At 51.7% G+C, this 27,482-nt stretch overlaps 2 protein-coding genes, 1 long non-coding RNA gene and 4 other non-coding genes across 9 annotated transcripts; 2 read left to right on the top strand and 5 right to left on the bottom strand.

Moving 5' to 3' along the window:
• The first annotated feature begins 6,728 nt into the window (after positions 1 to 6,728).
• Positions 6,729 to 11,966, top strand: AURKB (aurora kinase B). Of its 3 annotated transcripts, none has more exons than XM_004760220.3 (9): positions 6,729 to 6,844; positions 7,165 to 7,236; positions 8,973 to 9,075; positions 9,186 to 9,240; positions 9,486 to 9,677; positions 10,005 to 10,143; positions 10,256 to 10,404; positions 11,347 to 11,521; positions 11,655 to 11,966. In XM_004760220.3, the coding sequence occupies exons 2-9, from the start codon at positions 7,189 to 7,191 to the stop codon at positions 11,826 to 11,828; spliced, it is 1,035 nt and encodes a 344-aa protein (XP_004760277.1). In that variant the 5' UTR covers positions 6,729 to 6,844; positions 7,165 to 7,188; the 3' UTR covers positions 11,829 to 11,966. The 3 variants fall into 3 exon arrangements, with proteins under 3 accessions (XP_004760277.1, XP_004760278.1, XP_004760279.1); XM_004760221.3 differs by having other exon boundaries at positions 6,791 to 6,844; positions 7,143 to 7,236; XM_004760222.3 differs by having other exon boundaries at positions 6,802 to 6,844; positions 8,911 to 9,075.
• Positions 11,967 to 17,629: 5,663 nt separating this feature from the next.
• Positions 17,630 to 18,527, bottom strand: LOC123392934. Its single transcript, XR_006607662.1, has 2 exons — positions 18,056 to 18,527; positions 17,630 to 17,924 (listed from the first exon to the last, which is right to left on the bottom strand). It is a non-coding gene; the product is annotated as an uncharacterized LOC123392934 (long non-coding RNA).
• Positions 18,528 to 18,632: 105 nt separating this feature from the next.
• Positions 18,633 to 20,486, top strand: BORCS6 (BLOC-1 related complex subunit 6). Its single transcript, XM_004760223.3, has one exon. It carries the CDS (start codon positions 18,730 to 18,732, stop codon positions 19,798 to 19,800), a length of 1,071 nt encoding a protein of 356 aa, XP_004760280.1. The 5' UTR covers positions 18,633 to 18,729; the 3' UTR covers positions 19,801 to 20,486.
• Positions 20,487 to 21,149: 663 nt separating this feature from the next.
• TRNAI-AAU lies at positions 21,150 to 21,223 on the bottom strand. The gene has a single exon. It is a non-coding gene; the product is annotated as a tRNA-Ile (tRNA).
• A 373-nt stretch (positions 21,224 to 21,596) lies between these two features.
• On the bottom strand, positions 21,597 to 21,670 carry TRNAT-AGU. Its single transcript has one exon. It is a non-coding gene; the product is annotated as a tRNA-Thr (tRNA).
• Positions 21,671 to 21,921: 251 nt separating this feature from the next.
• On the bottom strand, positions 21,922 to 22,003 carry TRNAS-GCU. The gene has a single exon. It is a non-coding gene; the product is annotated as a tRNA-Ser (tRNA).
• Positions 22,004 to 22,444: 441 nt separating this feature from the next.
• TRNAW-CCA lies at positions 22,445 to 22,516 on the bottom strand. Its single transcript has one exon. It is a non-coding gene; the product is annotated as a tRNA-Trp (tRNA).
• Positions 22,517 to 27,482: the final 4,966 nt, after the last annotated feature.

Below are 27,482 nucleotides of genomic sequence, written 5' to 3'. Positions count from 1 at the left end.
CGTAGGCCTTGTCCACCCGAGCGGGAGATTTCTTCCTGGACATCTCTTTCCTAACAGTGCCTCTGTTCGAGGGCACCCGGCCTAGGCTGCAGAAGAGCTGTCGGCTTTCTGTCGGAGCCGTCAATGGTCACGTGTGCCCAGACCGAGGCAGACAATCCGCACTCCCTTGCACAGACTGTTGATGACTTAGGGAGGTGACAGCTGCCCGGGAGCTCTGACCACGTGACTCGGAAGGTATATGATGAGCACAGCCCGCAGCCCAGCTTCCCCAACAAGGCCCACCCTAAGCAGAGCACCTTTTAGGAGATACTCTGTCAAATAAATAAAATATTTTTAAAATAATAATTAATTGATTAATTACAGTGTGACAAAGGAAGCTAAATGATGTGGAGGAGAGAATTAGAACCTCTGATTACGTCAAAGAGGAATTTTAAAAAGAAGACAATAGAAAATAGTCCAGAAACTGTATACGTAGACTTAGTTCTTAAAATTTTACCCTGGAGCTTTACCAGTATGCCTTTTATTTCACCAAAAAAGAAAAAAAATAGGGCAAAGTTTTTTGTGGGTTTTTTTTGTTGTTGTTTTTGTTTTTTTGTTTTTTTATGTGTTAGATGTTTATTTATCAAGACAATTCCATAACCCAATATTCGTGCTTCATAGTTCAGGAACACAGGTCAGTGACAAACTTCAATTGAACTCAACCCAAAGAAATTCTTTACATTCCAAAATCACTTTGCACTCTGAAAGACACCAGCCCTCCTCATCTCCTCAAAATCTTTCCTGGAATCGTAGTGTCTGTAGAAATCTGCAGATGCCTTCTTTCTTGGTTCGGCCACAGCAAACTTATAGAAAGCTGCAACCCCCAGGGATACAACGAAGGCTCCAAAAACGTGAAATCGCAGACTCTTGGCCAGAAGGCCTCGCATCTGAGGTTCCGTCAAAGCACTGGAAGTCATGGTAGTTCTTCTCCTCTATGCCACCCTCAAACCTAACCTCCTTCCTAACTGATAATGAAATGGACGTCTAGGGCAAAGTTTATTAAGAGTTAATTAATTGGGGGTGCCTGGGTGGCTCAGTGGGTTAAGCCTCTGCCTTTGGCTCAGGTTGTGATCTCAGGGTCTTGGGATCGAGCCCCTCATAGGGCTCTCTGCTCAGCAGGGAGCCTGCTTCTGCCCCACCCCCACCTCCCACCCCCCCGCCCCCCACCCCCCCCACCCCCGCCTCTCTGCCTACTTGTGATCTCTGTCTGTCAAATAAATAAATAAAATCCTTTAAAAAAAAGAGTTAATTAATTGAATAGTAGTTACACAAGTGTTTTTAAAAAGTATTCTTGATATTTGAAATATTTCATCACTTTTCGTGGTAAGATACACTTAAGGTACAATTTACTATTTTAACCATTTTAATGTGTACAATGCAGGGGTCTGTAGTGTACTCACACAGTTGTGCACGTCACCATGATTTGATTCCAGAACATTCTCATCGCTCTGCAAACCTCGTAGCCAGCCGCTGGCAGTCACTCCCCACCTCAACCCCGATCCTTGGGAATATTGGCCAGGCTCCCCGCCCCACCCCACCCCCACAACCAGCCCCTTCCAGACCCTCCTGACTCTACTCCTCATTCCTGAAACAGGCTCACTGGAGGAAGATGAGAATTCTTGTCCTGAAACTTCTTTGGGGGATATCCCATTATCAGAAATTAAAGGGACTAACATCTGTGCCTCCCAAACATTGTACTATCCTAACCATCCTGCCCTGACCTTTGGGTAAGAATCCAATTCTAACCCTTCCTAGTCTTGGCAAAATTCAGCCCTCGCAATAACAGTGGCAATTCCCCCCTTCATGGCACCTCAAGAATCACTGGGGTTAACAACAGAGATTTTGTTCATGAACTTCAACAGGCAGCTGATGGTTTCCTAGCGGATAAACAGATAGCTTTTGTTTTGTTTTGTTTATGAATAATGCAAATCCCGATCGCATGCTGGCACATCAAATATTCCAGAAAGGCCAAATAGCGTCAGGCATAATGGGCAACTGGGAATTTAAGGACTACGGACTACGGGGGCAAGGACAGAGCATTGGATCTATCAGGGTACGTCCTACCCATGCACTGTGTCCCCTGACAGATTCCAGAAAAATCACCCTTCGCTAGGTCATGAGGAATAAAGTACTGGGCAGGTGATGGAATTTTTACAAAGCTTTTCATTAGCTGGTCTCTCCATGCCAAGTATGTTGATGAAGGCAAGGGAGTGTCATGGGCTCCCTGACCTGGGGAAGCAGGGTTAGGTGGCTGACCCTAAGACACTTTACCAGTCTCCTTGGCAGTAGTCATGGGATGCATTTTTAGCCAGCGAGAAATCTCTTGGGTCCTTCTGGAAAGACTTCTGCTCATCCTGATTAAGGGGGCCGAGACCGTTGGCAGCCATCTGGCAGTCCTAAGGGACATGTCAATAGAAGCACAGGAAGGCCATTCTACATCTCCAACAAAACAACCACCTACCTGCTGACTTATTGCTAAGAGAAAACAGATCCCTATTGTTTGTGCCACTGCTGACTATGTTTTCTGTAACTTTCAGCCAAAAGCATTACGCAGCGCTGGAGAAACCCGTAAGGACTTCTTGGATTTATCATATGAAAATGGTGTTTTTGTAGATCAAGGGATTGGCTCTTAGTGGTTTCACATCTTTCACTCACACTCTATAGCTAAGAACCCTCTAGGTCTGTAGGTGTGTGTCAGTTAGTACGCTTTTGACAGTGAATAACGAAACTCTTGAGTCAACGCGTTAGGGAAGAGACCTACAGGTCCCTATAAGGAAAGTGCAAAATGGGCATTGAGAGGCTGAACGACACCATCAAGATCTTGGGTTCTTCCCAGACCTTCTACAAAGCTAGCTTCCTTTTCAGGCTGCTCCCTTCTGGAGCACCACCAGCAGCAGCAAGTTGGGCTTTGTGGAGAAAAGGAGTTTCTGCCCAGCATTCTGGAAAAGAATCATAAAGTTCCCATTCACTGGGTTGCTTGGGTCACAAGCTGATCCCTGAACCAATGACCAAGAACCGGGAGTAAAAGATGTTGACTCATGTCAATCAATCAGCATCCGATCCCAGACCTGTGCAAGAAACTTCTAGGTGCCTTCTCGAAGTGTGAATGGCCAGAGAATGGACACTAGCTAGACAACCACACTGTCCACTACAACAGGTCTCCATCAAGTTAGGGATTGGGAGTTGGCAGAAACAGAAACGGACTATAATGGAAACTGACTACCCAGAAGTGGGGGGCGGGGCAGGTGGTTCCCTAAAGCCAAGTTCAGGTGTTGAAGAAAGAGGAAGGGTGCTGGACACGTGACACTTACAAATTACCCACTACTTGTTCCACAGGAGGCCCCCAGATGTACTTATTAACCCAATTATGACATCTGTGTTTGGAAAGAGCAGAGAGGAAGGGAGTGTGGCGAGAAGGAGAAGAGTTAGGGTCCATCCAAACAATGCAGCCACCGTGGGGAGACCTGCATAGAAAGGTCTGCTGGTGGAAAATTCCTGCTACAGATGTGAGGGCAAGACTTTAAAGGATAAAATAGTAATGACTCAAAAATAAACCCATGCAGACAATGGAACAGAATAAAGAGGCCGGAAATATGGAGATCCAAGTATCTACTATCACAATATATCAGGAGTAGTGTGCTGTTTTTAAAGATTTTATATATATATATTTGAGAGAGAAAATGAGCAGAGGAGGGGCAGATATCTTTTTGAATCTTGCTTTCCTTTCCTTTGGATAATTGCTCAGAAGTGAAATTGCTGGGTCCTATAGTAGTTCTGCCTTTAAGTTTTGTTTTTTGGGTTTTGTTTTGTTTTGTTTTGTTTTTTGTTTTTGTTTTGTTTTGTTTTGTTTTTTGTCTTTAAGTTTTTGATGACCCTCCATACTGTTTTCCATGCTGGCCACACCAGTTTGCATTCCCACCAGTGCACGAGGGCTCCCTTCTCTCTACTTCTTTTTTTTTTTTTTTAATTTTTTAAAATTTCTTTTCAGTGTTCCAGAATTCGTTGTTTATGCACCACACCCAGTGCTCCACGCAGTACGTGCCCTCCACAGTACCCACCACCAGGCTCACCCAACCTCCCATCCCCCGCCAAAATCCTCAGTTTGTTTCTCAGAGTCCACAGTCTCTCATAGTTCGTCTCCCCCTCCAATTTCCCCCAACTCTCTTCTCCTCTCCATCTCCTCATGTCCTCCGTGTTATTCCTTATGCTCCCCAAATAAGTGAGACCATATGATAATTGACTCTCTCTGCTTGACCTATTTCACTCAGCATACTCTCCTCCAGTCCCATCCATGTTGTTACAAAAGTTCGGTATTCATCCTTTCTGATGGAGGCATCATACTTCAAAACTGAATCAGGAAGAAATAGGCAACCCAAATAGACTGATATCTAGTAATGATATTGAAGCAGTGATCAAAAGCGTCCCCCTAAACAAGAGCCCAGTACTGGACAGATTCCCTGGAGAATTCTACAAAACATTAAAAGAAGAATTAATACCTATTTTCCTGAAGCTGTTTCAAAAAATTGAAGCAGAAGGAAAACTTCCAGACTCTTTCTATGAAGCCAGCATTACCCTGATCCCCAAACCAGGCAAAGACCCCACCAAAAAGGAGAGTTTCAGACCCATATCCCTGATGAGTATGGATGCCAAGATTCTCAACAAGATCCTAATTAATACGATCAAACAGTACATTAAAAAGATTATCCACCATGACCAGGTGGGATATATCCATGGGATGCAGCGGTGGTTCAATATTCACAAATCAATCAGTATGATAGAACAAATCAATAAGAGAAGAGAGAAAAACCACATGGTCCTCTCAATTGATGCAGAAAAAGCATTTGACAAGATTTGGCATCCGTTCCTGATTAAAACGTTTCAAAGTATAGGGATAGAGGGAACATTCCTCAACTTCGTAAAATCTATCTATGAGAAACACACAAAGAATATCAACCTCAATGGGAGAAAACCTGACACCCGTCTCTCTACTTCTTGACCCAAACTTGGTTTTTCTTTCTTTCTTCTCCCTCCGCCCCCCCCCGAAATTGGTTTTTCTTGTCTTTTTGATGACAACCATTCTAACAGGTGTGAGGCTGAATCTCATTGTGGTTTTGATTTGCATTTCCCTAATGATTAATGATGGTAAGCATCTTTCATGTACTTGTTGGTCATCTGTAGGTCTTCTCTGGAAAAATGTCTATTCCAATCTTCAGCCCATTTTTATTTATTTATTTTTAAAGATTTTATTTATTTATTTGACAGAGAGAGATCACAAGTAGGCAGAGAGGCAGGCAGAGAGAGAGAGGAGGAAGCAGGTTCCCTGCTGAGCAGAGAGCCCAATGCGGGACTAGATCCCAGGACCCTGAGATCATGACCTGAGCAGAAGGCAGCGGCTTAACACACTGAGCCACCCAGGCGCCCCTTCAGCCCATTTTTAAAAAGATTTTATTTATGTATTTTTTATTTGACAGACAGAGATCACATGTAGGCAGAGAGGCAAGCGGCCTGGGGGTTGGGGGACAGGCTCCCTGATGAGCAGAGAGCCCCATGCCGGGCAGGATCCTAGGATGCTGGGATCATGACCTGAGTGGAAGGGAGAGGCTTAACCCACTGAGCCACCCGGGAGCACCCCATTTTTAAATCACATTGTTTGGGTTTTTTTTTTTTTTTTTTTTTTTTTTTTTTGCCATTAAGTCCTATGAGTTCATTAGCTATTTTGGATATTACCCCTTATCAGGTACATGATTTGCAAATATTTTCTCCCATTCACTAGATTGCCTTTTCATTTTGTTGAGTTTTCTTGGCGGTGTAGAAGCATTTAGTTGGATGTAGCCCCACTTGTTTGTCTTTTTGCTTTTGGTGTCAGATTAAAAAAGAAAGAAAGAAAAGAAAATTGCCAAGACCTATGTCAAGGAGTCTACAGCCTGAGTGTTTCCAGGAATTTTATGGTTTCAGGTCTTAGGTCCAAGTCTTTAACCCATTTTGAGTTAATTCATGTGTGTAGTGTTAGAGCGGCCCAGATTCCCTCTTTTGCAGGTGGATGTGCAATTTTCCTAGCACCGTTCTTGAAGGGGCCACCTTCTTCCCACCCTTTCCCATTACGTATTCTTGGCTCGACTTCCAGAAGCTGACTGACCACGTGCTGGTCCACGGGACCGTTTTTAAGTCAATCCCGGCTGTTTCAATGACTGCACCTTTGTGATGCAGTCCGAGCCCAGAAAAACCAGAAAGCGTAAACCTGTGGCTCTGTTCTTTCTCAAGATCGCTCTGGCTCTTTGCGTCCTTTGGCGGTTCCAGACGCAATCGGTATTTTTTTTTTTTCCTGTTTCTGTGAAAATCGCCGTTGGAATTTTGGTGGAGATTGCGTGGAATCTGGGGCTTGCTCCGGGTAAAGGGCGGCCTTGAAATTCTGCGGGGAACGAGTGGTTTGTGTAACAAACGGTTCTGCCACAACGAGCTCCCCGCCGGTCGAGAACAAAACCCTGGTTCCTACACAGAGAAGGAGACATTCCGGATGGATGGAGATTTGCAATTAGTGAAGGAAGAAGACGTGAGAACTCCGGGCTCCGAGATGCCGCGGCTTTCCGGCCCCGAACCTCCGGTGGGCGGTGTCTGGCATTCCGCCTCCCGCATTGGGTCCCACGGCCTACGTCACGGGGAGTCCAGCCAATGAAAACCGCGAACGGACAGCGTGCTCAGCCAATGGGGCCAGGGCGGGAGATTTGAAAGGGCCTCGGAGGGGGCCCGGCCTGGCAGGTTCAGTCGTTTGCCCGCGGCCCGGGGGTGGCTGTGCCACGGGCGCCAGGTGAGCTGGCGGGCTTTCGCGGGTCTTGCGCTGGGAGAGGGCAGGTGATCAGGCAGGTCAGGGGTCCGTTGGGCGGCCCGCGCGCACCCGCCGGGCTCCTGAAATCTCAAGAGTAGAGGGAGGGTCCTGAGAGGGGAGTCCGCAGGAGCAGGGCGGGGCGGCAAGACGAGCGCCCCGCGCGCCTGGAGGAGCCTGCGATTTGGGCAGCCCCCTTTCCCCAGCCCCCGAGCCGCGCTTCCGCCCCGATCGGTCCGACCCCTCCCTCTCTCGCTCCCTCTTTCCTTCCTGCTTCTGACAGCCTGTCTCCCTCGTCTGCCCAGCTCTCCTCCCCCTTCCTTCCAAGGATGGCCCAGAAGGAGAACGCCTACCCCTGGCCCTACGGCCGGCAAACGGTAAGGACTTGCCCACCTCCCCTCCCACCGCCCGCAGGGAGAATTCCTGCCTGGGGACTTGGGGTCGTGCGGAGGACGACCCTCCGAGTCCCCCCCGCTTTGCTCCAAGGAGTGGGTCCCAAGACTTTGCTGGCGGAACCCGGTCTGGGCATTTGCAACTACACCCAGTCGGGTTCCGCCAGTTTGAATCTGATCAGCCTAGGAGGAGCTCTGCAGGGTTGAGCCTACTTGTTGCCTACACATATGGTATCTGGGACTGAGCAGGTGGGTTTGCCCTGAGGGCCATGACCCCCAGTAGGCTAGACAGGAAGTAGAGAGAGACTCTGAACGGGCTTTTTATAAGTTTAAAAGATTCAGGATATGTTAAATTAATAATTTGGAATCTGTTTTAGCGACTCGTATGAGATCAGAATCTAAATAGATTTGTTTTCCAGTTGTCCTAAGACCTTTTACTGTACAGTCTGCTTTCTGATTTGAAATGCCACCCTTATTACATAAAATGCCCACCTCTATGTGGATGTGTTTCTGGACTCTTATTTGTCCCACTTGCTTACTTATAAATTCTGTACTGATATCACTGCTTGGGAATGGGTTTTTAGGGCATGAGGCTTTCTTCTCTAGGCTAAGAAGAAGGAGGGAGCTCTCATAGGCTTTGCTCCCTTTCGTGGGGCTTGGGTATCCTGAAGGGTCCAGCTATCCCCTTGTCCACCAGCTCCCGCCCTCATGCAGCACTTAGCGAGGCTGGCAAGAACAGAGTCTGAAAGAGAAACCACGGTTACTTCTTCCACACAACTTCAAAAGGTTGTGTATATTACTCTGAAACGCTGCAAGAGAGAAATAGTGCAGGGCCATCAGAGTAGCGCTCGGTGTCTCCAAAGCCGGTTGTTGCAAAGGGGTGAACACTGGAATTTGCTGCAACCTTCAAGACCTCCAGGGCCTTATCTAAACCTTAATATACTGAGTTTTATTTTTTTCTAATTAAAAAAAAATCTTTGAAGATTTTATTTGTAAGTAATCTCTACACTCAACACAGGGCTCAAACTCACAGCCCTGAGATCAAGAGTTGCATGTTCTACTGACTGAGCCAACCAAGTGCCTCTAGACTGAATTTTAGGGGGCTGTGAGAATGTTTCTGCTAGAATTGGGGGGGGAGTCTTGTTGTTGTTGAAGATTTTATTTATTTGACAGACAGCTCGAGAGAGGGAGAAGCAGGCCTCCCCCTGAGCAGGAAGTCCGATGGGGGTGGTGGGGCTCAATCCCAAGACTCAGGGATCATTACCTGAGCCAAGGGCAGGCTTAACAACTGAGCCACCCAGGCGCCCCTTGTTTTTTTTTTTTTAACCTGACCCTCTACTCCCCAGAGGGGTGGGGTAGGTCAGGGGGAATGAATGTGGGTTTGCAGATGGTACCGTAGAGGTTAGAGGGTTTCATGCATGAAAATGTGGTGTGGCCAGGGCCAAGGAGGTGAAATGTTCAATGTTGGGGTGAGTCCTCTGCTCCTTATCTTAGACCAAACTAGGTCGCTTATGAAGAACCCATTTTAATACGGAGCAAAGAGTGGGGCCTTGGGCTGAGTAAAAAACCATGGTCTCAGTGTTCTTCCTGGAACAGGGGGTGGCTGGCTGGCTGGCCGGCTGGGTGGGCCGACAGCAAGTACTGAAATGCTGCTTCTAGCACATTCCAACCCGCTCCCCGGGACAAAGGCTCCCTCAGAGGTTCCCGCTGCTCCTTCTCAGACTCAGGCTGGCCTGAACACCCTGCCCCAGCGAGCCCTCCGGAAGGACCCTGCCACGCCGTCTGCACTTGTCCTCATGAGCCGCTCCAACACCCAGCCCACAGGTAATGCAGACGCGGGAGGGGACTCAGCTGAGCAGACTAGGGTCTATGGGGAGGGTGCCAGGAGGAAAATGTCAAGGAGGGGGCCCTCAACTCCCCTGTTGTTTCATTAGCTGCCCCTGGCCAGAAGGTGGTGGAGAACAGCAGTGGGACCCCCAACTTCCCAACGTGAGTACCCAAGCCTTGTGACGGCAGTTAGAGCAGGGGGGAGAGCAAACACGGAGGACAGCAGGGAGGTGGCCACTCATGGCAGGAGCAGGGATGTAGGCAAGAAAGCATGATCCGTCCTCACTTCCCTTGGGAGAGGAGTGGCAGGGCTGCGGACCTGCAGGGCTGAGGGGGAGGGGGGCACGCAGCCCCTTCGCGTGACCCACCAGCTGGCACTAGCCTGCCTTCCCCCCACCTCTCATCAGGCGCTCCTTCACCATCGATGACTTTGAGATCGGGCGTCCTCTGGGCAAAGGCAAGTTTGGAAATGTGTACTTGGCTCGAGAGAAGAAAAGCCATTTCATCGTGGCTCTCAAGGTCCTCTTCAAGTCTCAGATAGAAAAGGAGGGCGTGGAGCACCAGCTGCGCAGGGAGATCGAAATCCAGGCCCATCTGCAGTATGAGCCCTGCCCTCCGCTGACCTCAACCCCTCTGCTCCTCCCCGGGCTCCTCTTTTACCCGCTGCCCCCGTCCAGACTGCCCCATAGTGGTTCCTTGGCCCATGGAGCTCCCAGCCCTGGTCAAGGATCCCACAGAGCTCCCAGCCCTGGCCAGAGCCCTGAATCCAGAGCCCTGGTGAATCCAGGATCACCCCCTGTCATCACTGCCAGCCCCCCATCCTTGGCCTGGTCTAAATGCGACCCCACTTTACCCCACCTGGCACTGTCATCTTTCCCAGTCCTTTAGGCCAGGATGCAACCTGAGTCCTGCCCTATCTCCTCCAGGCATCCCAACATCCTGCGTCTCTACAACTATTTCTATGACCGGCGAAGGATCTACTTGATTCTGGAGTACGCCCCCCGCGGGGAGCTCTACAAGGAACTGCAGAAGAGCCGCACCTTTGACGAGCAGCGCACAGCCACGGTCTGAGCATGTGGGCGCTGGGGGGCACCGGCAGGGGACCCGAGGCGGGGGTCCGTGCCGCTTGGCACTGGAGGCCCAGGCTTGTCTGACCTCCTGTTGTTGGTGCTCCCAGATCATGGAGGAGCTGGCCGATGCGCTAATATACTGCCATGGGAAGAAGGTGATTCACAGAGACATAAAGCCGGAGAACCTGCTCCTGGGGCTCCAGGGAGAGCTGAAGATCGCAGACTTCGGCTGGTCCGTGCACGCCCCCTCCCTGAGGTATGGTGGGCTTGGGCGTGAATGACAGGTGCGCTCAGGGTAGCACCACTCCTGATCTTCTTGGTCTGCGGAGATGTGCGGGTTTGTCCTCATGTGCCTATAGACACAGCAATCTCTTGACAAAGATAGGAGACCCCCTATTCTGTTGCCCAGATTTCCTGGGACCCACTCACCGCGTCACTGAGAATAATCCCACCTCGCTTGTAAGGCTTCATTATACTATTATAGATGGACATTTAACCTGGTCCATTTCTTTCTTTTTTTTTTTTTTTTTTAATATTTATTTATTTGAGAGTGACCAAGAGAGCACAAGCGGGCGGGAGGGACAGAGGCAGCGGGAGACACAGACTCCCCACTGAGCAGGGAGCCCAGTACGGGGCTGGATTACCCCGGGATCATGACCTGTGCCAAAGTCGGACGCCCAGCCTGATCCATTTCAGCCAGACCTGCCCAGTGGGCTTTTGAGACAGCCCTAGTTTTCCCATTCCCAGTAATTCTAAGATGAGCGTTGCACTTATTTTTTTTTTTTTTAAGATTTTATTCATTCATTCATGAGAGGCAGAGAGAGAAGAGGGAGAAGCAGGCCCCCTGGGGAGCAGGGAGCCAGTTGCAGGATCCGATCCCAGCACCCTGGGATCATGACCCGAGCCGAAGGCAGACCCTCAGCCGACTGAGCCACCCATCGCCCCTGAGCATTAGATCTGATTATTTTAAGATCTATCCCTCCTGGTGGAAATCCTGGGGCTGTATGGGATTCCACCCTGGGACTGTGGATTCTGTCTTTACCCTACCCCTGCCCCAAAGGGCCCTGTCAGAGCCCGTTGACACAGTCCTGTGGAGCATCCTGCGGTTACTCGGCTGCCTGGGGGGCAGCCGGGAAAAGAGAGGTGGTTTTTCACCTGGGATCGCTGCCCTCCCCCCGCCACCCCCCATCCTACCCAGGAGGAAGACGATGTGCGGGACGTTGGACTACCTGCCCCCGGAAATGATCGAGGGCCGTACGCACAACGAGAAGGTGGATCTCTGGTGCATTGGGGTCCTCTGCTACGAGCTGCTGGTGGGAAACCCGCCCTTCGAGAGTGCTTCCCACAATGAGACCTATCGGCGCATCGTCAAGGTGGGAGGGCGGCCTCTGGGGGCAGAGGCCAGGGGCTGGCAGGCGCTGGGCACCCTGGAATTCTCCAGATGGATTGGGGGGGGTGGCCGAGGGTAACACTAAGGGGGCCCTTGTCCTTTCTCGACTTCTGCAGGTGGACCTGAAGTTCCCCGCCTCCGTGCCCTCGGGAGCCCAGGACCTCATCTCCAAGCTGCTCAGGCACAACCCCTCCGAACGGCTGCCCCTGGCCCAGGTCTCCACGCACCCTTGGGTCCGGGCCCACTCCCGGAGGGTGCTGCCTCCCTCCGCCCTCCAGGCTGTCCCCTGACTTGCTGCTCTCGTTGATTCAGTTGTGTGTGTCTGTGTGCCTGTATACGTGGAGTCAGAAGGAGAGGCACCTGGCTGGCTCCTTTACCTGTCTTCTACCCCCTGTGTATTTAATAAAGGCTGAAGCTTTTTGTACGGATGAGTTTAGATGGTTTACATTCACGTGGAGACTGCTGGGGGTAGGGGGTTCCCCTAGAGGGAGAGGATAGTGAGAATTCCACACCCATCCTCCTTCAGCTCCCCCCACCGGTCCCCCCTTGTTTCTTCCCCTGCCAGGGCTGCTGGGGTCTCTGTCCCCTCAGCTGCGCCTCTAGTCTTTCCTTCTGGTTCCACCTCTGCCAGCCTAGGAGCAACTGAACAGGGCCTTCCCCCAGAAGCTATCTCTGTATTACTGCTCTGCTGAGGTTCGGGCCCAGGACACAGAGAGGTTGCGGAGCCCACTGAAAATCACATAGCTAGTAAGTGGGGAGAGCCCGGTTTTAAAGTCTGTATTCCTTAACGCCGCGCTAGGATGGTCCTATCGATACTTTCGGGTGGCACACACTTATTTTATGGGCATATGGATCCCAGAACTGGAACAAGATTTGCAGTTTTTACCATTCCTGTGTAGTCCAGGGAAAAAGGTTCCTTACCAGATTAAGAAAGGGTTTGGTTTTTAGGTGCCCTCACTAGATGTCAATTTTCTTCAAAGGCTTTCTCTTCATCTATTGGTTATTTGCTCGTTGAATAAATGTAAGGTATGGGAATATATTTTCTTTTTTAGAGTTCATGCAGTTTTTTTTTAAAGCTTTTATTTTTTTAAAGATTTTATTTATGTATTTGACAGACAGAGATCACAAGTAGGTAAAGAGGCAGGCAGAGAGAGAGGAGAAAGCAGGCTCCCCGCGGAGCAGAGAGCCCGATGTGGGGCTCCATCCCAGGACTCTGGGATCATGACCTGAGCTGAAGGCAGAGGCTTTAACCCACTGAGCCACCCAGGCGTCTCTTGTTTTTTTTTTTAATAAATGTTCTTATTTTTATTGGATCTTAGTTACTGATGTGCCACCGCCGTTCCTAGAGCTGCCATAACAAATTACCGATAATAACAAATAACAAAATACCCAGGGGATTTAAAACAGAAAATTGACTGGTCCAAAATCAGATGGGCCACAGTGCCCCACCCCCATCGGGGGCTCTGGGAGCGTTGTGGGGGTGGGGATGGGAAATCCTCCCTTCCAGCTTTGGGTGGCTCCTGGCATTTCTGGGTGTGAGGCTGCCCTACTCCCATCTCTGTTGTTCCCCTTTTCTCTCTCTGCTTCCTCTGTGACTTAGTCATTTGACTTAGGACCCACCCAGATAATCCGGGACAATCTTGTCTCAAGATCCTTAATTATATCTGCAGACTCTTCTCCAGATGGGGTAAAAAGACTCTTACCCATGGGATAAAACAAATGATGTTGTAAGAATTTTTTTGTTTTTTAAACCCTGGTTTTCTCTCCCTTTTCTTCTCTGCCAACCCCCTCCTTCCTTCAGCCAATGAAATCCACGGGGTCCCAGCCCCACCCCACCCCCCTTACTCACAAACTCCACTGCTGGCTCTCACACTGATTCAGGCCACCAGCCTCCTAAGTGTTCTCCCTGCTTCTATTCCTGACCCATCCTCCACTCCGAACTCATTCTGTGGCAAGATCCTCTCCCGCTTTTCAACCCTCGTACACTAAAGAATCACCTCGGGGCCTTTGCACTGGCTCTTCCCTGTCTAGAATGGCACCTGCAGCCTCCTTTCAGTCATGGGGAAAATCAGGGGTTCTGCGTTATGACCTTTGGTCAGTAACCTGTGCTTGGCCCCTCAGGAGACGTTTCTGAGAGGCATTATCTCCTTGCTCATGAAAATTCCACGTAGCAAGAGCCACCCCCTTAATTAAATAATGTGATGGTATGTCATTATTCCACATCTCACAGAAACCCTACATTCCACCCCACATCCTCCCGAAAGCCTAGCCACATTTCTGTGGGTGCTGCGGGCATTGGCAAGATGTGAGAGGGGGTCTGCTCCCCTCTTTGTGGCCTGCAGAGGATCAAGCTTTAGCTTCTGGCTGGCACCCCTGAGTTCGAGTCTTTTCTCCACAGTTCATTAGCCATGTGACCTTGGCCAAGTGGCTTAATCTTTATGAGTCCTTGAAGATGGAAATAATCCTATCTTGCTTCTAACATAGTCTGTTCTTGGGACGCCTGGGTGGCTCAGTGGGTTAAGGCCTCTGCCTTCGGCTCGTGTTAGCATCCCAGGGTCCTGGGATCAAGCCCCCCACATCAGGCTTCCTGTTTTGCGGGGAGCCTGCTTCCTCCTCTCTCTCTCTGCCTACTTGTGATCTCTGTCTGTCAAATAAATAAATAAAGCCTTAAAAGAAATGGTCTGTTCTCACATGCAGTAATGTACATGGTATAAAGAGCATTAAAAAGTCTACTCTCAGGCACCTGGGGGGCTCAGCCGGTTAAGCGTCTGCCTTTGGCTCAGGTCTTGATGCTGGGGTCTTGGGATCGAATCCCTCATCAGGCTCCCTGATGCTCAGTGGGAGTCTCTCCCTCTGCTCCTACTCTCACTCTTTCTCTAAAAAAAAAAAAAAAAAAAATTTAAATGTGATCAAAATTATTTTTTTAATGTAAGGGATGAAGTAAGTCATTGTGTTTTTTTGTGTTGTTTGTTTTTTAATTTTTGTTTTGGTCCAAATCGCTGGTCTCTTATACTTGCACCATTTATGTAAATAGATCCCAAATGCCACCCTTTTCTTCATATATCAAATTTCCATATACAGGCATTGGGTAGTTTGCAACAAAAAAATATGTGTGTTCAGGAAGTAGCGGGGGAAAACATGGGCTTTTCAAAACACATTTGTCTAGGCACACCTGGCTGACTCGGTTGGACTGGCGACTGACTCCTGATTTCAGCTCAGATCATGATCTCAGGTTTGGGAGATCGAGGCCCAAGATAGGTTCTGTGCTGGGCATGACTGTTTGAGGTTCTCTCTCTCCCTCTACGCCTCCTCCCTAGCCCCCTGCTCGCACTCTCTCTCTCTCTCCAAAATAAATAAATAAATAAATGAATAATATAAATTAAAAAATAAAATAAAACCATGTGTCTAAATAATTAAATATAAAAAGACATTTGTCGGGGCGCCTGGGTGGCTCAGTGGGTTAAGCCGCTGCCTTCGGCTCAGGTCATGATCTCAGGGTCCTGGGATCGAGCCCCGCATGGGGCTCTCTGCTCTGCAGGGAGCCTGCTTCCCTCTGTCTCTCTCTGCCTGCCTCTCCATCTACTTGTGATTTCTCTCTGTCAAATAAATAAATAAAATCTTGTCCCTGATTGCAGCAAAAGTCATCTCTATTTCCCTGCTATTGGGTAATACAAGTCTCCTTGACCCAAATCTGCTTCTAAAGTTCTAAAAAGAGTATTCCAAAGTCTCAGGAACAGAGCGTGCATATGCATGGAAACACGAATCATGCACCAGAGAACTCCAGTGGCCTGCGGCCACTGACAGGGATAGGCAAACGGAAGTAAGGAGCGCTTCCTGGGGTGGGCTCCCACTTCCAGCAGCCCAGAGGGCAAGACATAGCAAACTACCTGGGGGGGTAAATCATGAAGTTTCTGCCAAAAACAACCAGAGACAGTTTAGATGCATGAACATAAACTGTGTTCCAGTAAAACTTATGGATACTGAAATCTGAATTTTGTATAATTATATGAAATTTCATATCCTTTCTTCATTTCTTTTTCAACCATTTAAACCTGTAAAAACCATTCTCAGCTCACAAGCCATAAAAAAGGGGAAGGGAGCTGGATCTGGCGCACCGGCCATACTTGGCTGACCTCTAACACAGGACAAGCCCCCTGCCCCTCCCCCACTGTGTTGCAGCTACCGGGGTCTGGAGGGAACTGACCCACCCCTAGCTCCAGGAGGACCATCATTGTTTTAACCTAATAAGTTGATTCTTGTCATCTTGCCAGTGACAGCTTCCGGATACACAGTCCTTTTTTTAAACGCTTTATTTATTTATTTGAGAGAGAGAAAGAGAGCAATCACGAGCAGGAGGAGGGGCAGGGGCACAGGCAGAGGGAGACGCCCCAGGTGTCCCTGATACTCAGTCCTAAGTCAAGCAGACATGGTATTACCCAATGTGACTAAATTGTGCATGTGAACCAGTTAGGCCAATAAGATGTAAAGGGAAATTAACTGGGGCTTTGGGGAAAGATGTGTCTTTGTTCTTCTATGAGGTCTAATGGAAGCTATTCCTTTCCTCCTTCTGGAAGACGAGGGAGCATGTCATTCAGGGGTCCTGGTTGCATGAAACAGAATAATTTGGGCTCACTTAAGCATAAGTGGACGTTATTATGAGCATCCAGGGTGACTCATGGACTCTGGAGGAGCACCAGGAATCTCAAGAAGGACCAGGCCGCCCAGGGAGGGAAAATTCCACTTCAGAATTTTCTCTGAAAATCCTGGGTGGTTCAGTGGTTTAAAGCCTCTGCCTTCAGCTCAGGTCATGATCCCAGGTTCCTGGGATCAAGCCCCATGTTGGGCTCTCCGCTCAGCGGGGAGCCTACTTCCTCCTCTCTCTCTCTCTCTCTCTCTCTCTCTCTGCCTGCCTCTCTGCCTACTTGTGATATCTGTCTGTCAAATAAATAAATAAAAATCTTTTTAAAAAGGGGCACCTGGGTGGCTCAGTTGGTTAAGTACCTGCCTGGGTGCTTAAGAGGGTCCTGGGATCAAGCCCCACCTTGGGCTCCTGGCTCCACAGAGAGCCTGCTTCTCCTTCTCCCTCTGCCTGCTGCTCTGCCTGCTTGTGCTCTTTCTCTCTCTGTCAAAATAAATAAATAAATGAAATCTTTAAAAAAAAAAAATCTTAAAAAAAAAGAAGCAAACGAGGGTAGGGCGAGAGCCATGGGTCAGGCAAGCTGGAAGAGGGGCTGCTTGGTAGTTCAGCTTGCAGAGTGGGAAGTGGGCTCTGCCTGATAAGGTGGGAGTGTCTTTAAACACAGAGTCAGATCTCCGGAGATTAAAAAAAAAAAAGATGATGAGAGACATCCTTATGGACTGAAGGTTCTTGAGCCTCCAAAAGTCAAATGTTGACACATTAGCCCCCATTGTGAGGTATTTGGAGGTGGGGCCTTTGGAGGTAATCAGGTTTCCATGAGGTTGTGAGGCTGAAGTCCTTATGGTAGGATTAGTCCCTTCTAAGAGGAAGGTGAGTGCTTGCTTTGTATGCAAGGTGTGAGGACATACGGAGAAGACTGGAAGAGGAGTCTCACCAGGAACCAAATCAACAGTCATCCTGGGCCTCCCAGACTTCAGAAGTGTTGAAACATAAATGTCTCTTGTGTTTATGGTGTTTTGTTATAGCAGCCCAAGGAGACTAACGCTACCCCCAGAGAATGACAAACAGCAGCCATTTTGCCACCATGAGGAAGTGCACTTGGGATATAGTGACCCCCCCACAGACAGAAACCAGGTCCTTTGTGACAGCCCTAGGGCACTGGACCCAAGCTTCTCTGAGTACACTCTTGTCTAGAGACTATTATCATATGACACGATGCAGTCCCCTCGTTTTAAGTTGTTGGTTCAACTTGTGTTTTCTATCCCTTGCTGAAGGAAGAGCGTCTGGCTACTGAGGGGTAAAGGGAAGAAAGGTGGCCGTGGTGGGGCTTGTCAGTCCCAGAGATGGGGGAGAAGCTTAGAGGAGTCCATTGGTCTCATGGTTTAGTAGTCAGGACTCTGGGTGCACCAGACAGAAACACATTTTGAATATGTTCCAGTCACAAAGAGGAAATCAACGGATTGTGGTCATTTACTTAATACACATTAGGGAGTGCCTACTATATGCTGGGGACCCTAAGCACTGCGGACAGGGATCAAAACAGACAAGAACAAAAAAACCAAAAAACCCAGAAGACAAACAAACAAAAAAACAACCCTTACCCTCACAGAGCTTAAGGAAGGGAAGGGAAATCGGGAGTTGCTGGGAAAAGTGGCTTCGATTTAAACAGGTTGTCACGGGAGGCCTCGCTGAAACGGTGGTATTTGAATTAGGAACTGAAGCTGAAATCTTCCTTGGTAGACTCGGCCTTAAAAAAAAAAAAAAAAAAAAGAGCAACTGTAAATCCCGGAGGCAGAGACAGCGAGGGGCCAGCAGTGTAGCTGCAGCCAGACCAGCAAAGGGAGGCGGGGGAAGAGACGGGATCCGAATGTTATATACCTCGTGGCAAAATCACACCGCACCCTCGGAGCGGAGAGATGCCCCAACGTGGAGGGTGCCGGAGGCAAAGGACAGAGCAGCGGAGGCAGAGGAAAGCCCTCCAGCCTGCTCGGGTGTCCATCCCGAGCCACTCCGGGCAGTGCTGCGGGTCGGCGGGCCGAGGGCGGTGGACCTCGCCGCTCCTGCTCTGCTGCGGATTCCGGCCGCATCCCTTCGCACGGACGAAGTGCGGCTCAGTCTCCACGGTCCAAGCGTCCCCACAAACTCTCTACGAGCCGCATCTGCAGGGCCCACTGGGTGTGTTTGCCAAGCAACAACCGTGGGCGTGACAACCGTGGGTGGGACGAGTCTGTGCCCGGCCCCGGAGGACTCGGGTATTTCAGGACCTTGATCTTTAAGACTTGCCCCGCCTCCCCCTGAGGGGGTGGAGCGACGAGGGCAGCTGTCACCTCCTCCGCCCCGCCCCGCCGGCTCTCACGTGGGTTCGGCTGCTCAGTAACAGCTCTTCTTCCGGGACTTCCTGGTCACCGCGACCAATCAGAGTGTTTTTCCTGTCCTGACCATTGTCAGCCGGCTGCCAATCGCGCGCCTCTACCAACGCCCCTTAAAGGCGCCGCCGACGCCGCCCGAGCCGGGGCGAATCAGTTCCTCGGCTGCCTGCCCCCAACTGCGGCATGGAGTCGTCCCGGGGGCGGCCTGGGCCCGAAGCGGACCTTCTGGTTCTGGGGGAGCAGCAAGCCGCGATCTTCGGCGGCGGCCCGGGCCGAGCGCCCTCCGCGCCGCCCTCGGGCCTCCCGGGGTGCGGGCAGGAAGAGGCCGAGAACGTTGGGGGCGCGAGCCGCCACCCCGCGGCGTCCCCGAAGACTTCGAGCCTCGGCTCCATTCACCGGGCCGAGCGGGAGGCTCGGGACCGCGAGCCGGGCCGCGGAGGGACGCCGTCCGCGCCGGGGAGTCGCCGGGGGGCGCCGGTTCCCGAGCCCCAGCCGCACGGCCCCTCCAGGCGCGAGGAGGATCCTGAGCCGCGGGAGGACGAGCCTGCGTCGGAGGGGGGCTGCCGTCGAGGGAGCCCGGGAGGCCGCGGGATGGAGGCTGAGCCGCGGGAGGAAGACGACGAGGAGGAGGAGGCGGCGGCCGGCAGGGCTGGGCGATCGTTCTCTAGCCGTCTTCAGGACAGCCGCAGCCTGGACGGTCTGAGCGGGGCGTGCGGCGGCGCGGGGTCCGCTGGGGGTGCCGAGCCTGGCGCGGGCGGCGGGCGCCGCGCCACCATCTCCAGCCCCCTGGAGCTCGAGGGCACCGTGAGCCGCCATGGCGACCTCACCCACTTCGTGGCCAACAACCTGCAACTCAAGATTCGTCTGAGCGCCGCCCCTCAACCCCCGCCCCCCGCCCCGGCGCGGCCATGTGCAGCGCCCGCGCCCACTCCGGCCATCCCCCCGATCGACCCCGACGTGCTGCGGGACCTGGAGCGGCTGAGTCGGGAGCTAGGCGGCAGGGTGGACCGTCTGCTGCGCGGGCTGGGTGGCGCGGTGCAGGAGCTGACGGCGCTGAGCGTGGGCTGCATCCAGACCTACCGCGACGCCGTGGACTCCCTGGGCGAAGCGGTGGACATGAGCATCAAGGGCATGTACACCCTGCTGGCGCGCTGTGAAGAGCTGGAGCGGGCTCTACAGCCAGTGCAGGGGCTGGCGCGCCAAGTGCGGGATATCCGGCGCACCCTGGAGGTGTTGGAGGCCCTGTGCAAGTGACCGGCAGGGCAGGAGAGGCTGGCCAAGCCAGGGCCCAAGGATCCTAAGGACTCTTCAAGGAGCCCTGGTGGGAACTGCCCGCTGAGGGGAGGTCTATGTATTGGAGGCTCTTCCGGACGCATTTAGCAGGCCTGCGACCACTCGCTGGGCCTTATTCAGGTGTATGTGGGGAAGTTCTAAAGCCTCTCCTGGTGGGAGGGGATGATGCTCTGCTTTTAAGTTGGCCATCTGGAGCGACTTTGTTCTCGACTCTTCTTCTCCAGCCAGAGCACCATCTCTGGGAACCCAGGGCTTTAGGTCTCAGCTTGGGAGACAGGTCTGTCATATGTGGTCAAGAACAGAGAACAGAGGAGGCCTCAGCCCCCACTGTGGCCACCCTGACTCCAGTGGCCACATCTCAGGTGCCAGGGGCTGTGGGAGCTTGAGTGGTCCTTGGCCACACGCCATGCAGACAAGGATGCCCACCTGCTTCTGCCCTCTGGCCCCCTACCATCCCCCTTCCGCAGCCAGAACCGGGGTGGAACTAGAAGGAATGCGTTGCATGGTAGAGGGGGTGAGGTGGGAGGGGTCTCACTGCTCTCAGGGTTCAGGCGGAATTGTTGCTGGTTTTGAAGCCCACCTGTTGTGGAATGTTCTAGTCAGTTTTGGCTTTCTGAGTTTTTGTGGAATTAAAGTGCTGCTGCTAAGGCTGAGGTGTGTCTGTGTGGGGTTCCAGGGATTGGTGAGCTAAAGGAGCGGGAAGGAGGGTCGGTGGTTTTCGTGGAGCTCTCTTGGCGGATGCTGGGTGCGGGGCGAGAGTCCCAGGCTCCATGGGCAAGGGCATGGGTTCCATGGTTCCTGCTCTCAGGCAGCACTGCGATGGGGGTGGGGTAGGGGGCGGCCGCGGGAGGTGGGGCACGTGAGACACGCATATTCGGGCTCAGGGATCCAGTAAAATAAGCAGCGTGTTCTGGTACCGAAAGGGAAAGGGCTGTCTTCTCAGATCTTGACGGGGCCTGGCAGGGGCTGGGTGATTTGGACATCCTGACTCAGGAGGAAGACTGCGAACGCTTGTTACCTCCATTCCTGACACTTTCCCACACTCCGCCTTTCAGTGTCGTATTCACTCCAACCTCTCCAAGTTACGTTCCAGGAGCCCCACATTGTAGCCGAGAGCGTTATAGAGATCACAGAAGGAACTCCACAGTTTTATTAAACTGTCCCCCTCAAGTCAGTACCATCCTGAGCTGAGTTTCAACATGTTTCTATTTTGGGTGTGAAAAGTTCTAGAATTGGAAATGCTGCTTCACAAACCCTCCCAAATAACAAGAAATTTCAGCGTCTCAAAGTTTAAAACAAAATATTACCTCTGGCCCGTACGGGGATCGAACCCGCGACCTTGGCGTTATTAGCACCACGCTCTAACCAACTGAGCTAACCGGCCAACTGGTGGTGGAATTGGAGTCTGGAGGTATATAAATTTATAATATTATGGGTTCTGTCCTCCAAAAAAGTTAGAAATGGGCAGGACCATCCTGAGAGACGTGAAAACGACATACGGGCGGAATCACCGAGCATCCCAGGAAGTAGCAGCAAGCCGAGACCCGGGCAAGCGGAGAAGTCCCTGGGGCTCGGCGACATGGGTCCACCGGGCGCAAATACTGACCCCGCGCCTGGCAACAACCACGCGGCGTCCAGGAGCAACCGCAAACGCCAGAAACGGAAAGCGCCACCCGGAGGCTCCCGGTGGATTCCGAGAAAGACACCGATGGATCTGTGGACGCCCGGAGGTTCTTCGCAAAAGCAGTAGAACACGGAGGCACCGCTGGGATTCGAACCCAGGATCTCCTGTTTACTAGACAGGCGCTTTAACCAACTAAGCCACGGCGCCCACCGTCCGGTGCCCGTCGCCTTCTTTCCTTGGCCGGGTCCCCTCTCCCGCAGGTGCGCGGAATCCTCCGTGTCCCTTGTAAGCCGGCTTCGGTCGTCCTGGAAAACGGGGTAGAGGGGACGAAAACGACGGTCGGGGGTCACCGCGAAGTACCGGGGTGACGCGGGAACGGAGTCGGGGCAGGTGGGCGGTAACGAGAGATCCTCGCTACGAGAAGACAAAACTGAATTCTGGCGGCCGCAACCGCACGCCGACGAGGATGGGATTCGAACCCACGCGTGCAGAGCACAATGGATTAGCAGTCCATCGCCTTAACCACTCGGCCACCTCGTCCGCGGAGCAGTTGCTTCTGCTCTTCTCTCTGGGGCCTGAACTCGTCCTCCCGCCCGCGGGACTTGCCCGCGTGGCGGAGGGCGCGCACGTCCCGGGACCCGCCGGGCGCGGCCGGCGCAACCCGCAGGCTTCTGCCCGCCGAGCGGCCTTTTCGCCTGCGCGCGCTCCACGCTGTCCCGTCGAGGCCGAGCTACGTGACAGTCCTCCGGAGCCTCGTCCCCGGCCCGCGTTTGCGGGACCCGGATCCGCGCCCACCAAACCGTGGGATCTGGGCTCCCCCGACGGGGCGGCTCGGGACGGGGCGCCGGGGGAGCTCCCCTTCCGGACCCTGCGAGGTGCTGCTCCGAACCCGGCGCAGGCGCTCGGGGTAGGTGGACACGCCGGGGAGGGGAGAAAATAAAAGGGACCGAAGCCCCGGTGGAAAACAAAACAAGAAAAAACTGACCCCGACGTGATTTGAACACGCAACCTTCTGATCTGGAGTCAGACGCGCTACCGTTGCGCCACGAGGTCGGCCCGCCGGAGGCGTGGACAGGTCTCCCCATGGCCACTTGGCGGCCGGCCGGGGTCCCGGCAATCGAGGCTGAGAGCCAAGGGCCCTCCCGAGCCCCTAAGCTCCGGCAGCGAGGTGGGTGCGCGGTCCCGCCCGCCTCGTGCCACCCGCGGGGCCCCAGCCCCGGGCGTCCTGCCCACGAGCCCCCCCGACCCCGAGCTGCCTCTGGGCAGGGGGTGTGGCACGGACCCACGCAGCCGGGCAGAGCGTGGAGGCTCTGCCCACGCCCCAGGCACCAGCGGGGCGCTAGACCAGCTCCTCCCGGTTGCCCCCTATCCGCCTCGGCCTCGGCCCTCGCCCCCGGCTCGGAGACTCTGGTGTCAAATTCGGTAGAGCCCCGGCTTCGGTCGTTTCGTCACTCCTTATGGCTCTGGGGAATAATTTACAGGCAGAGACGTACACAGACCGGAAGTGTGTGTTTTGGTAAATTTCAACAAATGCAACCCACAACCCATTCAAGCTATAGTTCCTTCCCTCAACTCCCCCGCCCCCCGAAAGTTCTTCCCTGCCGCTTCCCGGAGGCGGCCACTGTCCTGATTTCATCACGGCGGACTTCGTTATGAGCTGGCAGCTTCTGGAGAGGGGTACCGGCAGCTGGCAGAGACCCCCCCCAGTTGCCTCTCAAGGCGTTCAACAGGCCAGAACGGCGGCAGAGGTCACGCTGTGTCTCACGCCTTCCCTTCCAGGTCAAATGCGCGTTCGGTACAGTGATGCTCCCGAAGTCCTCGGAGTCCACAGAGATGTCACAGCCCCCCACCCCGACCCCCGACGTCCCCTGGCTTTCATTGAGTCTGGACAACATCTTTAAGAGCCTTCTCCCGGGGTTGTCAGGACATCGATATGCTGGCTTTCCCCTGTTCTGCCCCATCCGTGCTCCCGTCTCTTTCTCTGTCCTTTAACCGCAGAGCTCTGCCATCACCTTCCCTGGAGTCAGCCATCCGTGTGCCCAGGGTTCCTGAAGCCTGCTCCCACCTCTGGATTCAGCTGCCCAGCACCTGCTGGACACCTTCCCGTGACCCTGTCATCCTTCCTTCCCACTCCTTCTGCACTGCCACCAGTGACTAAGCTAAGGCTGGGAGTCTCCTCTTGACTAACCCCCCACACCCCATTCTCAGTCCCCAAATCTTGTCCATTCCATTTCCCTTCATAATTCTGCTGACTCTCATTCCCCATCCTCCCTTGCTGGATTATTGTACTAGACTCCTCTTTGATGTCTCTACCTCCAAAGGTCATCTTTTTAAAATGCCAGCTCATTCCCATCACACTGTGGTTTAAAATCAGTGCCCCATCCTCATCGAGATTAGGTCCTAACTTACTGGCTGAGCCCCCCAGGTCCCCAAGGTCACGCACTTCTTAAGTGGGCCTGGAAGCAGGTTGCCAGTATTCACATATAGGCTTTGCTACTTACTAGTCGCGTGATTTGAGCTCCTTGTTGAATGTCCTTGCGTCTCCGTGTCCCCATACGGAAAATGGATCAGTAGCAGTATATTTCCTAAGATAAAGTGCTCAGAACCTGACTGGTCCCAATCAGCTATTACGGTTGTTATTAATATCTGGTCTTTACCTGATTCTCTTCAGTCACTGCCTCCTCACCTCCCAGGTGACAGCCACGGTGACTCATTTCAAGTTCCTTAAACTCACTTTAGTCCCTATTGTCTCTGTGCCACTATCCTTCTTTATCTGGATGACCCCTAACACACCCTTCAAGACTCAATTCAAAAGCTTTCCCTTCCCTACTTCTCCCCCCTTCCCTGGGGAGGAGGCTTGCTGTGTGTCTCCTCCAGGATAACACTTAAAACACTACTTTTAATTGTTTCCCTCACCACACTCTAAGTTACTCGGGAGAAGGAAATACGTATTCCTAGCACCCCATACAATTCCTGGGGTATACTGCATATTCCAGAAGCATTTGTGAAATGAAGGAGGGATAGTATTATCAAAAGCACTAGCGTGGGCAAAGCCTGCTTTATAGAGGAAGGAGACATGTCTGAGAAGCTGAGAGCATGGGATAGGGTGCAAATTTTTGCTAGAAAGAGAAGTTGAGGGGCGCCTGGGTGGCTCAGTGGGTTAAGTCTCTGCCTTCCGCTGGGGTCATGATCTCAGGGTCCTGGGATCAAGCCCCGCATTGGGCTCTCTGCTCAGCAGGGAGCCTGCTCCCCACTCCCTGCCTCTCTTGTGGTCTCTGTCAAATAAATAAAATCTTTAAAAAGGGGGGGAAAAAAAAGAAAGAAAGAAAGGGAAGTTGGGTCAGTGGACATGGTACCAGGGAATGTGGACTTGACCTCTAGGCTCAGAAAGGTTCTATAGCAGGTGTGAGGAATTATCAGTCCAGGGTCGCCACCCAGAGTATACTCAGATGTTTAAATCTCCATTTATCCCACCAGTTTCCAAGTTTTAGAAACCAGTAGATAATTCTGTCCAGAGGGGCCTTGCCCAATATGGTTAGTCACTAGAGGGAGCTATTCAATAGGGGGCTTGTCAAATGAAGCTGAAATTTAACCATCCAGTTCCTTAGTTCTGCTCTCCCTGTTTCAAGCGTTCTGCAGCCCGGAGGAGCTAGCTGGCTACCACATGCGAGAGAAACAGTATGAAGTATTTCCATAACGAAAAGTTCTGCTGGGCGGTGCTGGTCCACAGGCTGAAAGCTGGTGGCCTGGGGCAGTTGTATGCTGTATATGCTCTTGTCATCAGGGGTATTTTTCTCCCTTTTTTTTTTTTTCCCACCATTTAGTTGGATGCTAACATTTGTAACTGGAGTAAGAATTTGGATGTCTGGCCTCTCTCAAAACAAAAACAAAAACCAGCTTTTCCTGGGTAACCTGTATTTCAAGGTAAACAAAAAGTTGACAAAGGCACATTCTTATTTATTTATGGAAGAATAACAGGTGACAAGTGCAGAAAGGAACGATGCAATTAAGACACCCCTGTTTTGCAACGCTTCCTGCAAGAATGAGGCTAGGCAGCAGCGATCAATGAAACCCGTGTGTGAAAACCTAATGGGAACTTTGTAATGCTTCCGTCGGTCTGACTATGCCTGACTCCACTGCTCAGATCAAACACCGGAAAAAAAGAGACAAGCGGCCAGGATGGGCCTCCTGATGGGACAGGATCAGAAATACAAGCCAACTCCCGTGATGTCTGTTTACTGGAAAAATGAATGTGAGACTCAGTAAACACTAGATCTAGCAACCAGTCTACAGGAAACACAGGACACAGAGGAACATATGAAATGACAGGACCAGATGTCCCTGTCCCAACGGCCCAGTGTCTTCATCAAGGAAACTGCAAGGAAGGAGAACAAAGAGGAAGAACCGAAGATTAAAAAAAAAAAAAAAAAGATTTAAGAGGCACATCAATCAAGTGCAAGGTGTGGACTTCGTCATGCGTCTGTATGATGGATATTGGGCAATCTGAGCTATTTGGTGATGTCTGGGGTTTGCTTGGCAATAATTAGTGCCGCTGGGAGGAACTTGGGCTGAACAAGGTTGGTGTTCTGTTGGTAACTGATGGAGCAGAATGGCAGGCTTCAAAGGGATTCACCCTTCTGTTTGCTTTATTTTTACATATGTTCGAATTTTTTCCCCTGAGCTTTTTTCTGACCAGAGCAGATGTCCATCAGGGCTGGACAGCAAGGGTCCAGCCCAGGGTGGAGTCATTGGACCCCCTGCGAAGGGAAGGACGCACCAGCTCACCAGCAGTACCTCCTGTGGCCACAGGGTGGCTCTAACACTCAAATTTGTGTGACCTCTGTGTGGCAGGCTTCTGCGAACCAAGGTCATCATGGAGAGTGGCAGGACAGACCTAAACTCCTGCTCACTGTTATTAATTCATAATGTGAAATGTGACTACCCAGTTCTTAGTATCTAGTAGGTTCCCTAGGCGGGAAGCCTATTATAAGCAGAATGCCCCACACTTGCAGATGGGGGAGCCCCAAATTCTGTCATCCTTGACCCCTTCCTTTTTCATCACCCACTCATGTTTAGACCTTCTTATCTTTTAATGATCTCTTGATTCATGACACTTTGTTCCACTTTCTTTATTTCACTCTGGCCTAATCTCATTCTGTCCGTCCTGGGATCACTACAGCAGCCTCTTCACATGCCTGCTCCCTAACATCTCAAAATCCATTCTCCACAAAGTCGTCTTCTAGAACACAGACCTGACCAGGTCTCTCCCCCAGGCTGCAAGCCTCGCACCTGTGTCTGCCCATCCCACCCAACCCCATCCTACCCCACCCCACCTTAATCTCTTCTTCCCCTCCCATTACTAGCCTCCAGACATACCAGCTTCTTTCTGTTCAACGAACAGACTGGCCTGTTCTGGCCTCGTTCCCACCTAAAGGACCTTCGCCCTCGCTGTACCTACGTCTGGAAAGTTCTTTCCCCAATCTTTTCCCCATGGCTGGCTGACTCCTCTACATTCTCTTTGTTCCACAACTTTGGAAGATCTTACAAAAAGAGGTCCTGGGTTTTGCTCACTTGCAGTGGTTGAAAGTGTTTCCTTCGTCTGTGAAATGTCAGACTTGACAACTGTTACTGGGGGAGGTTGGTAATGACAGTGGCCTGGCCTTCTCATTCCCAGGAGAAAAAGTCATGTGAGTTAGAGGCGAAGGGAGGACCCCTTCAGCCCTTGGGTCTTATCTGTGCACTCAATATTTTCGTGCTTGCTATGCTATGCTCACATGGAGTCGGCCTCTCATTGTACTTAGGACATCAACATTGTCACTTGTCTTGAGGGTCTCATATGGATGAGGGTCACCTCCAAAGAGAGAAGCAGTTGGGTCCACTGTACTTTGCTTGTCCCTCCTGAGATGAAGACAGAGTTTGCCTGTCCCTCCTGAGATGGGGGAAGGTTTCAAAATATTTTCAGAACTTTAAAAAAAATTTTTTTAAAGATTTTATTTATCCACTTGGCAGAGAGAGAGAG

The sequence above is a fragment of the Mustela putorius genome, unplaced genomic scaffold, assembly GCF_011764305.1.
Source record: "Mustela putorius furo isolate JIRA1106 unplaced genomic scaffold, ASM1176430v1.1 tig00000695_pilon_pilon_pilon, whole genome shotgun sequence".
Classification (NCBI taxonomy): Eukaryota; Metazoa; Chordata; class Mammalia; order Carnivora; family Mustelidae; genus Mustela; species Mustela putorius.
Note: the sequence above shows the minus strand (reverse complement) of the source record. Positions and strands in the feature narration are given on the sequence as shown.

Excerpts from the sequence above, each read along its gene's own strand:
- BORCS6 (XM_004760223.3), top strand. The coding sequence starts at position 18,730 with ATGGAGTCGTCCCGGGGGCGGCCTGGGCCCGAAGCGGACCTTCTGGTT.
- AURKB (XM_004760220.3), top strand. The coding sequence starts at position 7,189 with ATGGCCCAGAAGGAGAACGCCTACCCCTGGCCCTACGGCCGGCAAACG. Across the intron at positions 9,241-9,485 it reads GGGACCCCCAACTTCCCAAC|GCGCTCCTTCACCATCGATG; the intron begins GTGAGTACCCAA and ends ACCTCTCATCAG. Across the intron at positions 11,522-11,654 it reads CCTATCGGCGCATCGTCAAG|GTGGACCTGAAGTTCCCCGC; the intron begins GTGGGAGGGCGG and ends CGACTTCTGCAG.